Source organism: Corvus hawaiiensis, chromosome 3 (genome assembly GCF_020740725.1).
Source record: "Corvus hawaiiensis isolate bCorHaw1 chromosome 3, bCorHaw1.pri.cur, whole genome shotgun sequence".
NCBI classification, from domain to species: domain Eukaryota; kingdom Metazoa; phylum Chordata; class Aves; order Passeriformes; family Corvidae; genus Corvus; species Corvus hawaiiensis.
The window spans coordinates 18,684,571-18,697,278 of record NC_063215.1 but is presented as its reverse complement, the minus strand read 5'-3'; the positions used below and the strand labels follow the sequence as shown (position 1 = coordinate 18,697,278).

The 12,708-nt window shown below is 36.4% G+C and overlaps 1 protein-coding gene across 2 annotated transcripts in view; it reads right to left on the bottom strand.

Annotated features, from left to right (window-relative positions):
- Positions 1-12,708, bottom strand: part of EIPR1 (EARP complex and GARP complex interacting protein 1) — a 76,094-nt gene that overhangs the window by 53,642 nt on the left and 9,744 nt on the right. For both annotated transcript variants that reach the window (XM_048298626.1, XM_048298627.1), the window contains exon 3: positions 8,583-8,715. In XM_048298626.1, the coding sequence (XP_048154583.1) occupies positions 8,583-8,715 (133 nt within the window). The remainder of the gene's footprint in view (positions 1-8,582; positions 8,716-12,708) is intronic.

Genomic DNA, 12,708 nt, shown 5'->3' with positions numbered 1-12,708 from the left:
TCAAATTACATGCAAGAGCTAGAATTCCTAGGAAAAAAAAAAAACAGGTACAAACTGAAAAGAACATTAGGAGAACACCTAAGCACATTTATTTCTTCCTTCAAACTACGGGAATAAATTTTCTTCTGTACATCCCACCGCTACTGCTGAGAAGAGGGAATATTTAAAGACACATTCCAATTCCGTGCCCATACGAATGACTGTCGTATATCCCTTGGCTGTACCAATGATTTCCCTATGCAGAGTGTTTTCATTACAGAAAGCAAAAGTGTCACCTGCTGTCTTCAATACTAAGCAGATGAAGCATCACCAGCAGCATTATATCCGGTATCCTTACTGATGAATTTCTCTGCAGAAAGTTTTTTTAACACACAAGTTCACTGTGTGGTAAGTGCAATGCACCAGACAGCCATAACTTATGGCAGATTTAATGTTTTGAAATAATGGATTTTAAAGGCAAACTATTTTCAACAAAATTAAACACCAGTTTTGTGTTTGTATGCTCTGGATCTACAAAGGCAAGCTATTTGTATGAAGTCTTCATAAGCACCGCACCAGGGCGCCTATCTTGTTTGGAAAAATCCAAGTGAAAACCAGGATGTGTGCACACACATGCCTGTCTGCCTGTGGAAAATTGCAGGTAACAGCTTTGTCCAGTCACACTTCCTTTTGCCCTCTGGTGGCTTCCTACGTCCCTACATGAAACAAGTGCAGAACCTATTTTTGTAGGAGTTTAAAAATACATTTGAACTGGGACAACAAATGAGTTTCCACATATATTTCCACGGATTTGAATAAGAATTTGAATTCTTAGGAGAAGCAGGGGCAAGAACAAATACAAAACATGACAGCAACATAGAAACTTACTAATTATGCTTTTAAATTTAGATTAGACAAAGATTCTGCTTTTAAATTTAGTTTTTCCCCTTCCTAGTGAAAGCAATTCATCTAGCTTTATCTCATGTATTTAAAACAATGATTTATCTGAAAGGCTAAAGTTAAAACCAGAGGAGGCATTCCACTGTGAGCTCCTGAAACAGCATTATTAGTGTAACAGTGTCAACTACCTAGTCTTGCAGAGCTGACACTTTTAGGTAATTTCATGCCATGCAAAAAGTGAGAATGGAAGGACTCAAAAGATGAGCTCCTCTCCTTACAAAAGTTAGTTAACGCACATAGAGAAAAATAGTTTAAGCCATCCAAACATGATGGTGTACTATAACGTGGTAGTTGCAGTTCAGGAACAGTTCTTTGTATCAAGACTGACAGTTTTCTGTGCCTTATGTGCAGCAGTAGATGAGGAAGTCAGCAAAACATCGGCATCCTTACAAAAGGCACTGAAAATAAAACAGAAGTGATTGTTTCACAGCCCCATGAAAACCTGCTAAGCCTTTCTATGAACTCAGAAATCACCAACCTGGCAAACAACTCCAGTTCATGATCTGATTCAGCATTTGGTATCTGAAAGCAGCTAGAAAGAAGTACATTCCTCAGAAGCAAGAACTAGTACGAATTAAGACAATTATCATTGCTAGAAACTTAATTTTGCCTCAATGAATGCATGCACCTAATACCTAGTAATTAAACATTCTCTTCAAGCTGAGCAGCATGAAGTTTTCACTTTAATTCATCAAGACTCTTTGAGACGAACCAACCAAACACGTACTAATCCTTATCACAACAAAACCACCCCATAGCATTAGACATTGTAAAAGTGCTATACAAAAAAGGATAACTGTTTCAAAATATCTTCTTCTGTAGAAGGATGAAATTATCTCTAAAATGATTACTCTTAATTTTGTCGAATAAGCCACACAACAGAACCACCATATTAAGATCAGCAGAACAGAAATTCTTGAACAGATCTTCATATCTTAATTTATTTCATATACATCTTTATAATATCTTTCATCTAATTTCTGAAGTACTTGCATGTTTCCCTTCAGTAATTCTCCAAAACAAACGACCTGTGTATTTTACAGAAATGTGCAACGGAGAACCATGACAGATTTTTTTCTTTTGGCAAGTTACTTAAAACATGTCAGGTACAGATCTCTAGCCCTGAGGCCAGAAAGCACAATCAAGCTGATTTTTTTTTTGCAGGATAAGTTAAAAGGAGGCTACACTCCAACTATTCATGAACTTCTTGGACTATGACTGGGCATCATTGTCTGAAAGTACACTGTGTAACTTGGCACACACCAAAACTGCTCAGGGAGTACCCTCACAGTTTAACAATAGGCTTTACTGCAAGGCAGTTTCTAAGTCAATGCCATGGCCCTGTTCAAGTTACTAGAATACATACATAACCTTAAAATAATAGTCTAATATCCTGAGACTATTTATTTTACTCTACAGGTTACAGTTTCCAGAAAAAAATGATCATTACAGCAATATTGCTGTAAAAAACCAACCAAACAAACAAAAAAAGCCCCCAACAAACAAGCAGTCAGCTGACTGATGCCAAAAGCTGATTATTCAACGTCAAGACTTTCACAGCCAGCAGGTTCTATCCCTCACAAACTAGCAGTTAAGGGTTGTTTTCTTCCTAAATTGTTGCAGTGTTGATACAGCTCACACACACACTTTCCACATCTGCTCCCACCCTACCTGACATCATTAGAGTAAATCACTCCAAACATCAGACGTTAACGCTGTTATTTTTATCGCCTACATTGTCACATACTAATTTTCAGGTTTTCAATTACATAAAGGTACTCTTGTGGTTGTGAAAATAGCCTTGCAACCCAATTCACAATTGCATAAACGATCAGAATAATCATTCTGTTTAGTTTGCTGGCACAGTTTAAAACAGCTAAAAGAGAAGTTGAAGTCTCCAGACCACTGTTCATCTTACAGCAAAATCAAAACTAAAAGTTAGATTCAACAATTTAAGACTTGGCAAATTATTTCACTGATCCTTTCAGCAAATGCCACAGGAAGAAAAACAAGGTCTCAGGAAAATAGCAGAAGTTGCCACAGATAAAGAAGAAACAAAATGCAAAACAAAAAATGCTAATCAAAAACCAAAACATGCAGACATTTAACCACAATAATAGACTTGTGTATTGACAGACACTAAACATCTGCTAACACTTAAGGTCTATATCTTATCTCTAACATTTCTCCAGCCTCCCCCAGAACTGATTGCCCAAAAGCTTTTTTACCATCTCATACCTTCTTGTGTTCTCACAAGTGGTTGCAGCCATAGGGTCACCGCTTAAGTGACATATCCCATAGTCGTTTCTGGGATCTCCTTCCTCAGGATCTCTTTATTTCTCCCACTCAACCATTGCCTTTATTTCCTCACTTTGTCTTTCAGCAAGCATTTCCCCTATTTAGACCTGTGACAGGCAACAACACAATTGTCTACAATTATGTTGTGAGACATGGTCCTTTATTTTTGCCCCTCCAAGCATATCTTACCTCTGCACCCAGGAGACACACTGAAGTAGCTGCATACAATCACATCCTGAAAATTCACCTTTGCAGTAATGGATACCACTACCTTGATCCAACTGGAGGTTCAGCAGGCAAACTATTTTCCACCTATGCAAACTTTTCAGTTTCAGTCTGGATCGTTCTTCTATTTCCTCCCCTTTATCTCCCCATCACATCATGCAAACCCACCAGCAGTTTGCCTTAACCCTTGACTTTCACCATCTCTAAGTATCTGGAGAACACGTAACAGAACACAGTAACTTCCCAAGCATCTGGCCATTACACAGTATCAAAATTCAAACAAACCACTAGTTTCTGCTGACATGCTAAATAGATTCATTTGTATCTAAGAGCAATGCATAAATCTGGGGGTTAATTCTAGCTTATAGGATATAATGAAAGCTATATCCAGGTTTTGCAAATAATGCTGTATAAACTATAATTATATTTATAAAATAATTATTTTAGAATGACAGCTTTTCCCAAATTCATCACCATGATCATTAATTTCAACCTCTTTACTTATTATTCTGGTCCACAGAGACCAGACCCAAGAGCCACTCAGAAAGAAGCCATCCATTGCTGGCAAACTGGCAAGTGACTGCAGAACTCATTTAAATAGCTTGCAGAAAAATGCCCCTGAATTCCCCATTTCTTTAATGATGTAGCTGAAGTTTACTTTATAAGTCCACAGGAAATAGTCTGCCTCCATTTTAACCGCATCCTAAAAAAGCAGGTGAGAGACGCAGAGGGATGTATAAACAAGGCAACAGATTAAAAAGAAGTTCTGTATGAAACAAAGCACATGCAAGGCATGACTCAACCCCCCCAAACCCATATACAGCCTACACCTATCCTATCACTGTGCATCCACCTAACTCGGAAATTTTTCAAACACCACATAACAGTGTATGATAAGCTGGAATGACAAAAAGGGCATCATCAACATATTTCCAAGTATTACCCAACATCATATTAATCATCGTATCAATGGAGGGATCCCAATTTTTTTGGCCATTTCTAGAGCTGAGGCTCCCATCACCTACTTTACATACAAAAATTATTAGACACACCCTAGTCCATTGCCTGTTAGTATTTCTTGTTGCCTCAGAATGCAATTAAAAGTCCATTCAAACGGTTTTCTGAATTCCCCTCCTATAGCCTGAAACTTGAGCAATACTGAGACTGTATACAGATCATTTTCCAATGGAGGCTAGCACTTCGTCAGGTCTCCACTGTTCTAGTTCTCAAGTGACTCCCCTTTAGTGTGATTTACAGGGTTTTGGCATCTCACTTTTTCACAATGAAAAATTATCCTAGAGTAGGCTAGGATGCTCATCTGAATAATGAAGCAAGCTTTTTTGAAACTTGCAGTAGGAATGCACATGTGAAATGATTTTCCCTTTAGCAGTTGAAGAGAGTGCTTAGATAGCTACAAACTTCTTGAAGGCTAATTTATCTTCATTTTTAAACTTATTATTATATTTAGTGCACCATTATTCTCACTGGTTCATATCATTATTTGGAGGGTACATTTTTGACCCTCAACCCACCCCACAATTCCTCTTTTCTGATATTTAAATGTGCATTTCTACTAAGAAATGCTATGATCTCCTAATTATTTTGTCACCTTTCTTACTCACTTTTTGGAAGTGTCACTGCTGTCACATTTTAATTTAACAAAAGTAATAAAAAAGAGAATAGCCAACTTACTACAGCTAGTCAGAACAGCAAAAAAAGAAAAAAGGTGTAAAGTTCCTAGAATTGTTCTCACAGGGATTTTCCACTAAATGCAGCATCCTCCATTTTAATTCTGGGCTACTGTAAAGCAAATTATTTGATTTCTACTTTGCTGAACATAAGTTTAGGATATTAGTAAGTATCAGGCAAATAAGCACATGTAAATTTTCAGAGATTAGGTATTAAACCATTAAAATGCAACTGTAGCACTCTAGCTTATTGCCACTTTTATTACCATCACCCCAAACCATCTCTAAATAGTGTTGTTCTCTCAAGAATCCAACCTTTTAGGTTTTTTTTAAACCTAATCTATCTCATACTGAACTTTAACAATCTAATTTAACTTCTAAAGCTAGAAGACTACCAAACATTTCTCCCCTTGACTTTTACCTACTTTAAAGCTGTCAGTAACAATCTTGCTCTCTTCAAGAGGGGAAAAAAAAACCACCACATACCCCTGTTTTAATTCAGTTGATTTGTTGCAGTAGAAGAGAAAAACGATACAGCAACATGTCACTAAACTGACTAATAGTGCATGTGTTCATCTGGATACCTCAGATACTAATTTTACAAAGCCTTCTTCCCTTGTCCCCGAGATATTTAGACTATAATCCTTCTTTTCTCTTCTTATACCCAGCTTCTTTCACATATTTATGCACTTTCTCTCTTCAGTTAGGGAATCTGTGATAAAATACAACATTCCTAATTCTCACAACATCAAACAATTGCCAAACAGGTTTGCAAAAAGAGAAGCTACTTCTCAGTGTCTCCTCAAGACACATCTTGTCTATTAGCAATTTCAGTTACACTGGGAAGGCATTAATACATTTCTAGCACACAATACTGGTGAGTTAGCTAGAAATGTGGAGCACAGGCAAGTGCTGTGCCTCGAGCATAGTAAATTCCCGATCTTTTCTGGAGGTTAGACAAGATTATACACAACTAGTAAGCCTATCACTTGAGAATAAAATCATCTTCCTATAATATCAGTCGTAACAGTATAAAATTTCCTAAGTGATATATTAATGATTGGTGAAGGGGGGGGAGACCACTATAATTGGGGCAGGAACTAAGTCTAATAAGTTCTCCTTTTGTAATTATGTGATTAAACCAGTATTTTTAAAGTGTGTGCATGAGGAGGGATGGTAAAAGAGTTTCACAATTTTTTCTTTAAGACAAAATGTCCCAGAAAATGGAATTTCTGGTTAATATCCAAAGACACAGTTGTTCCAATAATACTGGAACCATTATTATTCTAGTTAATGTCATAGTTGAGAATGCATCATTAACAAAGCCTTGTATTTTTTCAATGTCAAAATTAGACAAAGTAGTAAATACTGATGCTAACAATAACAGGAGGTTTCCTTCATTTTGACTTCAGAGTCAGGAAGGTATTTTCCTTTTTAAAACCTAATTGTACATTGATACTCTATTAAAATATCTTGAACAAAAAATACAGAGCACCATTTAACTTTACTGACTGTTCAGAGAACATAGTTCCCAAATAACGTTCTCAATAACATAATGGGGATGATAACTGGACACTATGGAAAGATTTTTCACTGCGTTTGAAAAAAGAAATTTATATTTCTTAAACTTCCTATATAAAAGGCAAATTCCTCTTAACAAAAATCAAAGATCACGAGAGCTGTGAAAAAGTGCTCTTCTGTTTGCACCTACTACATCTTTTTTTCATACCTCAGTTATGGTTACTCTCTGCAAATGTGTGAGAGTAAAAGAAAACTCAGTATGTTTCCCAATATAAAGGAGGAAATTTCACCCTATTCCATTAGCTTATCCAGTGAGCTACGAAACAGAAAATGTACATGATTCCACTTCTCTTCAATGCCACATTTCACCACTTCTTCAAGTGACTTCAAGAAACAGCTATTAATAACGGACACACATCACATTTCCTCAATCTCCCAGTTTCAACAACATTCAAGTCTTGACAGAAGAGCTGGTCTCAGACACAAGGGATGGGCACAATACTTACAGCTGTTCCTGACAGCATCATCTCATTTGACTTGTAGTTCAATGAGAAAATGCATTAAGAGTCTTTTTAAAATAACAAAGAAATGCAATACATTAAATTGTTGTAAAGGTTTCAATTGCTTAATTTGGTTGCATTACTACTTGAAATAAGTTGTCTGCTGAACTCTGTATTCCTTATTACAAAACCCCACACTGTGTGCTTTCAGTTCTATACACTGCTATTTAGAGTCAGTAACTGCCATTTGAGAATGAGATCTTGTGTTCTGCAGAATGTTAATGGATGAGAATTCTGAAGTAAGATGCATGAAGTATAAACAAGAGAGCTTAGTATTAAGAAATCAGATAAACTAAATCTAGAACACAAAGAATCTAGAATAGAAAACATTCATATGATTTAATAGGTCTAATAAAGGAAATTGGAAATCTCACAGAAATGCTCTCAATCAAAATGCCCACAATCATTTCAATGGAAAAATCTACTTATCTTCTATCATTGGTTTTAAAAAAAACCCTAAGATTTGTGAAAGAAATTCAAATTTTAGCAGTTTTATTTCAATTCAAAAGAATTAGGAGAACTAGGCAATCCTGGAATCCTCTCCCTAATACAACCAGAAGGCTGAACAGCAGGAACACACATCTCTACAACTCTTCACGGATGTATGGAGCCTGAAACTCATTCCTTTTTTGTTATACTCTTGGACCGTATTTCCATGAAAGAACAGACTAATACTTATTAGAAGAAATATTTATTTCAATTGACACCTCAGATTTCTTATGTGTCAGAGAGAAAAATCACCCCCTTCCCCAAGTGATGCAAGTGGATTTTTCAAGCCTCGTGCCAGAAAATCTTCACACCTGCCTCACTCAGGAATTGCACAGAGATCCTTAACCTCAACTGTTGTGCACTCAGTGTAAGGTTAGACGAGGAGCATTCCTACTCAGGAGATATTTAGATAAGAAGCTATAGCTCTCTGTGGGCATACCTGAATTTCACATATGAAAAATAACATTATACACAAACTTTTTCTGCAGTTTTAAGTAAAGCTTGATGCTGGCATATTTTGAAAGACATTTACTTCCACTTTCAAAAGCAAACATATAAACCAATAAAAATGATGCATAAAGTAACAGGAATATATTTTATTTGCCATGCTTTGCATTCATCAGCCAAGCATAAGGTTTATTTTGTGGCTTTTCTTAACATGAATGCAGAAGTTGACTTCTAACCAAGATAACCTAAGGATATGACACAAATGCGGTAGAGGTAAAAGTGTAGCAGATTTTTTTAGAAATCCTTGTGTTGATAATTCTAACTGAAAGTGTCTACGCATAGCTACAGGTTCAAACTTTGCACATTCAAAATATCAAAACACGTGTTCAAGTTGAGCACATTAAAAAGGACTTACTTTTATTGTAGCAGGTTGCTAGTACACCTTTATCTGCAGGACTGGTACTGATGTGCCAAATTTCACCCACTTGATGAAGGAGAACATTTTTGTTTATAATGTTATTTTCATCATCAAAATCTATGATGTGAATCTGCAAATACAATAAAATAGAACATTAGAGTTTCAGATGTTTTCCTGTGGGTCTTAATTATACATGATGACTACATGGAACAATTTAATGAGATTTTTATAACCGATACCTACTTTAATTAATTGTTATACTAACAATTTACTATATCATTGATTTCATGCAGGATTAACTTTTCTAGGAAAACACAAGCAATTTCCCTGTTTGAGGAAATACCATGCTTATTCTCAATTTTCAACTTAAAGCTTGAAGGTGATTTTTCATTTAATGGCTAATAGTAAATAAGCCACGTATTACAATTCAACACTTCTTACAGCAATAAACAAAAATAACAACATTACAATCCTTATTCTAAATGTCTGCACCAATTCTGTATCCAAATCATCTAATTCAAACCATCTACAAAGGAAGAAGAAGAGAGAGGGAAAGGACTCTTCTTTGAAGCAAATACTTTACACTCAGTAAGAAACTTTTTGAGAGTTCACTTTAGCAGTCACATATCTTTACCAAGATACAAACCAAATCTTTTTATACTGTATCGAAATATAAAATACTGAAAGATGAAGAAAAAAAAATAGTATTTAAATAGATAATATTTTTAAAAGCTAGAACTAAGTTTGCATTTTATTATTTTAATTTTTGTTTGTTGCAGGTTTCTTTGCTATGAGTTTGGTTTTTTGATAGGCCCACATTACTATCATTTTTCCCTCCCCTTCTTTTAGTCAGTTGTTTTTCTATACTTGCCACAGAAATACAAGAAATTTAGCAAGATTCTTGTCTGGCATAACATACAGAAGGAACTTTACTCATGGGACTAATTCCCCTAAGCTCAACAGTGGAAAAATAAATTTAGAAGACTCACAAATTTTAAACAATTGTATCCTGATTAAAAATTAAGTTTCAAAGTTGGGTGAACAATGAAGAAGAAAAAGAAGCCAAGAGACATCCTATCATCATGACTGAATTAAGTCTACTGAATTAACTACTGAATCACTGCAAAAATCTTAGTTATGCAGAAATACAGAAGATTTTCTTAAAATACAGAGGCTGCAATATACGTCTTAACTTCAACTGAACACTATATTATTTTTAAGGGGCTGAGCTTACATGTTACCTTTTTGTTTATTGCCCAAACAGTCATCAGCAACTCCTCCTTGAAATATAATTCTGGACCTCATCACTTGTATTATTCTTCCATTTTGTCATCCAAGGCATAGAACCACCTCTGCACTTGATTATCAAGCTGTCTTTTGAGACGTCATTTGCTGCCTTGAACCTATGAATCTACTCAGGAATCAGGACACTGTACATCTACCCCAACAACTGCATATCCATCTTAAAGAGTGACACTTCTGCCTTTCAAGAAAGATTAGTTTAACCTCATACCTTGTTTTTGTTTGGAGTCTCTTTTGGCAGCTCAGGCCAAGTCTCTTATCCGAGAAAGTGAATCACAAATCTAAGTCCCATTTACTACAGCCACACAGATTCTTCCCACACTAACCAGGTTAAAAGAGTCACTTGGCACATAAGGGAGTACTCTTTATCCCATGTGAAGCCCTTTGAAGGCACAGGTAACAAACTTCTCTCTGTCGTTATGTCTCAGATTCAGCTGACAACATGGACAGCTGTAAACTGGCGGAACACACAGGTAGCTATTGAAATGCCCAGACTGAGATCTTTAGGAAATACGAAATTTAATTCTTATGCAACAGTATTGTTTGCATGTTGTGAGTTGAAAAATTACATCTTTCACAGCTATGCCAGTCAACACCATCTACCAGAAAAAGTCAATCAGCATAACAGAAAGAACTGCAAAAGTTCCCCCAATGGTTTTTTGCTAAGGATCTTTCCACTCAACTTGATTTGAATACATGATATATAGAATAGTGACTTCACTAAATACTAAGGACAACAGAAATTTCATAGAAAAATACTCTAATACCAAATACTGCACACCACCATGTCCACCATTAAACCATGTCCTCAAGTGCCATATTCACGGGTTTTTTGAACTCTTCTGGGGATGATGACTCCACCACTTCTCTGGGCAGTCTCTTCCAATCCTTTACAACCCTTTCCATGAAAATATTTTTCCTAATATCCAGCTTAAACTTCTCCTGGTGTAACTTAAGGCTATTTCCTCTCTCTATTTCCTGTCCTGTCACTGGTTGCCTGGGAGAAGAGACTAATTCCCACCTGGCTAAAACCTCCTTCCAGGTAGCTGTAGACAGTGATAAGACACCCCACCCCCCAGCCTCCTTTCCTCCAGACTAAACAACCTCAGCTCCCTCAGCTCCTCCTCAAAACAGCTGTGCTCCAGACCTGCCACCAGCTCCATCACCCTTCTCTGGACGCACCACAGCACCTCAAAGTCTTCCTTGCACTGAGGAGCCCAGAACTGAGCACAAAGTTTGAGATGCTGAGTACAGGGGATGCAGTGCATTACATAAATCATGAAAATTAGTATTTTAAGTTCTAAGACACATGACTAAAAATTAACTTGCAGAGTTCTGAGAATGAGATGAGAAAAGAATAAATTACATACTTGAATATTTCCAATGCGTACAATAAATGCACTAAGTTTAGCAACAATGAAAGTACTGAGGACAAAAGTTCCAAAACTACACCATGTAGAACACAGTGCTACTACTTAAACCATTCCCAGCACGTTATGAGGACCAAATGCCAAGTACTATACACTATTAATATGTCAAATATTAACAGAATATAAAATCTTATAAACACTTTCCTTTCTTTTGAAATACTAGTATTAATAGGAAAATATTTTCACCTAAAACATATTCTCCTATGAATACCTAAAATTGTTTCATACAGCAATAAACCTCAATGAGGCAAAAGTTATCATGTCAGCTGTAAAATTATTGCTCTTTCATTTGCACTGCACCTGCCCATGACCAGAAGGGAAGAAATAATCTGCACATGATAAAACCTGTCAATGTGCAGGACTTGGTAAAGTACTAAGTGTTGCAAGCTAGCTCATAAGTTTGGTCAGGTAACTAAAAAAGTTTTTAAGCAAATGTAGAGAACCTAGTGCTGAATTAAGTTATAATGAGCTGAGGCCTAGGGCACTTCTTGGGGATTGAGGAACTAGCTGAGAAGAAATAATGGCCTGAGGCACAGCTACAGGCCAATAACCTCCAAACATTTGTTAATACACTAAGAATTGTCCTGCATTTCTATTGTTAATGTTATTCATTGGGAAAAGAAAAGCATACTCAAAATTGAAGCATATGCAAACATTTCCAAAATACATAGTATATACCCAAAAAAACTTACCACAATCAGAAAATCTAAATTATTAAAGATCTGTTGGCTATCAACTGATAAGTGAGAACCACTCTTCAACAATTTTGTATCAGGATTTAATTAGTTGACCAAGTAGTAAAGCCATCACAGAAATCACAGTTTTAAAAAAAAAAAAGCAAAAAAAAACCCAACAAAAACCCCCCACATTATAACCAAATATTTGAAGAGCAAGAAACAGCGCAATCAAAAATATAATCATGTGCATTGAACTTTTAACTAAGTTTGTCTGCCACTTCTTTTGTTACTCTACCCCCAAGTATTACTTGAAATGTAAATAAACTGAATATTCCGTCCCCCTTATGCCTTGGAATAACTTTTCTTGAGTCTCATCCAGCACTATCACTGAGTAAAGAACTCAAAACCTCACCGGGAATTGACAGCTCACATGCCCAAAGCTATGGTTCCAAGCCATTTTGTGCAGCCCATTTTCAAAAGAGTCGGTCACTCTATTCAGTCCCAGGGACTTCCATGGTGGGTGTTAGCCTTGGCTAAGAGACCCCACCCAGACACTGGCTCTCCCCAAAAAGACAGGGGGAGAAACCGGGAACAACAGGAATGAGATAGTTTATGTGCCCAGCTACAGACAGGGAGGTCACTTACTAACTAATATTCTGGGCAAAAGAGACTTGACTTGGGTGACTGAATTAGTTTATTGGCAGTTAAAATAAA